General features: G+C 38.0%; 1 protein-coding gene across 1 annotated transcript in view; it reads right to left on the minus strand.

Annotated features, from left to right (window-relative positions):
- LOC106469047 (glutamate receptor ionotropic, kainate 2-like) overlaps positions 1 to 4,104 on the minus strand; it is a gene marked incomplete at its 5' end in the record, with an annotated part of 64,754 nt that overhangs the window by 21,672 nt on the left and 38,978 nt on the right. The window contains one exon of the mRNA XM_022397440.1: positions 2,406 to 2,510. Coding sequence (XP_022253148.1) covers positions 2,406 to 2,510 — 105 coding nt within the window. The remainder of the gene's footprint in view (positions 1 to 2,405; positions 2,511 to 4,104) is intronic.

Raw genomic sequence — 4,104 nt, forward strand, 5'->3', positions numbered from 1 at the left:
GTGTGTGTGTGTGGGGGGAGGGGGGGTGCTGCTAACTAGACACATTTCCTTTCATCCAAAATTAGGTACAGCAACAAATAGTCTTGATAACTTGTCCATAAACACAAGATACAAAAACAAGAATGTTTCAAACTTATAGAGATTAAAATAATGCTTTGTTAGCGTTCATCGACCAAATAGTACGATTAACTTTACATATTTTGAAATTGTAACGTAGGTTTAAATATGTAGTAACTGAATGCCTTCTTTACACCGTTTTAATTAAATATTTAAACAGCTGTTAACGTATTTTCTTCGGTACTTACGAAGTATTTGTCATAATGAAAGAAAATCAATAAACGCATTACTGGAACGTCAAAAAATCTTTACAATAAACTAAGTACATGCGAAAATTCTGTTTCATTATCAGTTTGAAATTATGGCACAGTACGATGTGTACGCAGGTTTCCACCCGAGTAGGGAAGTCGGTTTTGAAGACCAACGTAAAAGTTAATAATCATAAAACTTAAAGATGCCGACTCGATATTAAATTGACAACTAACCTAATATGGATGTGAAATTTAAAGAGGAACTTTAACTGATTTTTGGAGTAAATGCGAAATAAAAAAAATGTACGTTTGATCTTTTCAAGCGACCAAATACTTTAGACAAAGTTTGTTTGTTTAAGAATTTCGCGCGAAGCTACAGACGCGCTCTTTATGCTATCTCTAATTTTGAATCGATAGAACTAGAGAGAAAGAAGCCAGTCAACAGCACCCACCGCCAATAAATGTTACACGAGGGTTATCTGCGCTGTCCGGAAAATATTGAATAATTAACACCCTCAGCTTGTTTGTTTTTGAATTTCGCGCAAAGCTACACGAGGGCTATCTGCGCTAGCCGTCCCTAATTTAGCAATGTAAGACTAGAGGGAAGGCAGCTAGTTATCACCACCCACCGCCAACTCTTGGGCTACTCTTTTACCAACGAATAGTGGGATTGACCGTCACATTATAACGCCCCCACGGCTGAAAGAGCGAGCATGTTTCGTGGGAAGGGGATTCGAACCCGCGACCCTTAGATTGCGAGTCGAGCGCCTTATCCACTTGGCCATGCCGGGCCACCCTCAGCTATTAACTTTTAACGAAAAAGGTAATATGGCGAGCATTTCTGTTTTTATCTTAGAACTATGGATGTTTACTAAGATTTAGTTCGCTGCTCAAGAATGAGATTGTTAGCTCGTTAGAGAAAACTATATATCAACAGTTATAGTAAGTTAAGGTCATAAAAATACTTCAAAGACAAAACCAATAACACATTTAAAATGTGACAATTTTTACAGTTAAGATTATATCTGCTGGAAATGTAGTATGGGAACAATATGCTTCTATATAATTCATCCTAAGCCTACTTTAAATATGGTAGTGCAGAGTCTGCGCACTGTCACGTTAAAAACGTCACATCAACTTTGTGGAAAGACCGATTTAAACAAACAGGACTTGTTTATTTGTTTGCTTGTAGTTAAGCGCAAAGCTACGCAATGGGCTATCAGTGCTCTGCCCATTACGGGTATCGAAACCCTGTTCCTAGCGGTACAAGTCCGCAGACATTCCAATGTGCCACTAGGGGGGGGGGGCACAAACAGGACAATTGTATTTCAAAAACGTATCGAAAAACGTCTGTTATTATCAGCTGAACTCTTCCCCCTAATGATCTTGATTGTCATTGAACGTCACTTATTTTTTTATTGGTATATCCACGGAGAAAGAGAATTTTATTTCAGCGTTGTTGTTTTTTTTTTCTTCTTCTTGAATTTATGGTTTCAAGTTACCGTTTCTTATGGTTAAATGCCAGAGGTTCGAAAAAAATTCTTCTATACCTTTAAATGGAAGGTATTAGACCTCAAGTCTTCAGCTGCTATGCACTACGACATTATGTTTACAACATAATCTTAGGGAATAATAAAATAAAAACCTGGAATTCATCAATAACTCTTGGTCAGATCGAGCTAAGTACAGAGATGGACGGTCCTCCCGACATCTCGAAGATAGGATCTCATCAGGAGTGGACATTAACATTTCGACGTTTCTGTCAAACCAAACACGCGAAATCGTAGATTCTAAGCGCTAATACAGTATCAATAGAGTTGCACTAAACAAGAATGGCAGGAGTATCTCAAAGCTTGCGGCTCTAAACATCTACAACTTTCGGAAAGAGTTGATTTTTTAATATACACTAGATGGCGCTCTAGGCGCACGACGGTTTCAGTTGGGCCAGAGATACTTACTAGATGGCGCTCTAGGCGTACGACGATTTCAGTTGTAGTGAAAAACGATTCAAGGCGATAGTTAATTTGATGAAAACATTGCGTTCAGTTGAATACATCTTTAATAATGAAATAGCAGAAATAAATTAATTAATCTTACCTTTTTCAAGCCCTCACGTTTGAGTTCAATCAGATCCAATGTGAAGTTTGTCCGGACTCCACTTTCGTTGAGCCGAATGTTTCCAGTTATTCCTTCCATGATGAGCTGAAGCCGAGAGAAAAACTTCTATTTAGTGTGTTTAACGGACGTTTTCTATCATCATCAGTTATTACTGCCTTCCTAGTGTGTTTAACAAACGTTTTCTATCATCATCAGTTCTTACTACCTCCCTAGTGTGTTTAACGGACGTTTTCTGTTATCATCAGTTATTACTGCCCCTAGTGTGTTTAACAAACGTTTTCTGTTATCATCAGTTCTTACTGCCTCCCTAGTGTGTTTAACAAACGTTTTCTGTTATCATCAGTTATTACTGCCTTCCCTAGTGTTTAACGGACGTTTTCTATTATCATCAGTTCTTACTGCCTCCCTAGTGTGTTTAACGGGCGTTTTCTATTATCATCAGTTCTTACTGCCTCCCTAGTGTGTTTAACGGGCGTTTTCTATTATCATCAGTTCTTACTGTTTCCCTAGTGTGTTTAACGGACGTTTTCTATCATCATCAGTTCTTACTGCCTCCCTAGTGTGTTTAACAGACGTTTTCTGTTATCACCAGTTCTTACTGCCTCCCTTAATTAATAGGCTTTCTTTATTGTTCAGCCCAAAGCGACACACTGGGCTATCTATGCTGTGCCCAACACAGGTATCGAAACTCGATTTTTAGCGTTACAAGTCTTCAGACTTATCGCTGGGGAGGCATCCCTTGATAGGAATGACGGTTCGAGATAGGAGGGGTTGATTTCAATAAGTTTGACATAACTGTAAAAACGTAAGATGTTTATTTTTTCCCTAAAAATAATTGTATTAGTATCAAAGTCAGTTTGAAGCGAAATTCTAACGTAACACAATAACCTGTTCTTTCATTTAGTTTTAAAACGCTCTTATTGGTTATGTATTAAAAGATAGACAGACAAATAAATAATCGGAAGGTTGTTTTCCTTGTTTGTTTAAACACAATGGGTTATATGTGCTGTGCTCACAAGGGATATAGAAACCCGGTTTTTTTAGCGGTATAAGTCTTCAGAAATAACGCTTAGCCACCGGAGAGAGGGGGCAAACAGAAAGCAAGATACACAAATAGGTAATATATAGATACGTAGAAACAATAGACAGATGAATAGATCTAGATAGGTAAATAGAGGTCCAGATAAAAAATATATATATAAAGAATAAAGGTTTGGTTTGTTATGAATTTCGCCCAAAGTTACACGAGGGCTTTTTGCGTTAGCCGTCTCTAATTTAGCAGTGAAAGACTAGAGGGAAGGCAGCTAGTCATCACCACCCACCACCAACTCTTGGGCTAATCTGTTACCAACGGATAGTGAGATTGACCGTCACATTATAACGCCCGACACACACGGCTGAAAGAGGGAGCATGTTTGGTGGGACGGGGATTCGAACCCGCGACCCAAGGAATAAGGACACGTGGGAAATAATAATACAGAAAGAACAACAGATGGACACAAAAAGGAAAAAAAAAAAGTGCGCAGATAAATGGATATAGGTTTTGAAACAAAAAAAAGTGCGCAGACAAATGGATATAGGTTTTTGAAACAAAAAAAGTGCGCAGATAAATGGATATAGGTTTTTGAAACAAAAAAAAGTGCGCAGACAAATGGATATAGGTTTTGAAACAAAAAAA

Source organism: Limulus polyphemus, unplaced genomic scaffold (assembly GCF_000517525.1).
Source record: "Limulus polyphemus unplaced genomic scaffold, Limulus_polyphemus-2.1.2 Scaffold3274, whole genome shotgun sequence".
Classification (NCBI taxonomy): Eukaryota; Metazoa; Arthropoda; class Merostomata; order Xiphosura; family Limulidae; genus Limulus; species Limulus polyphemus.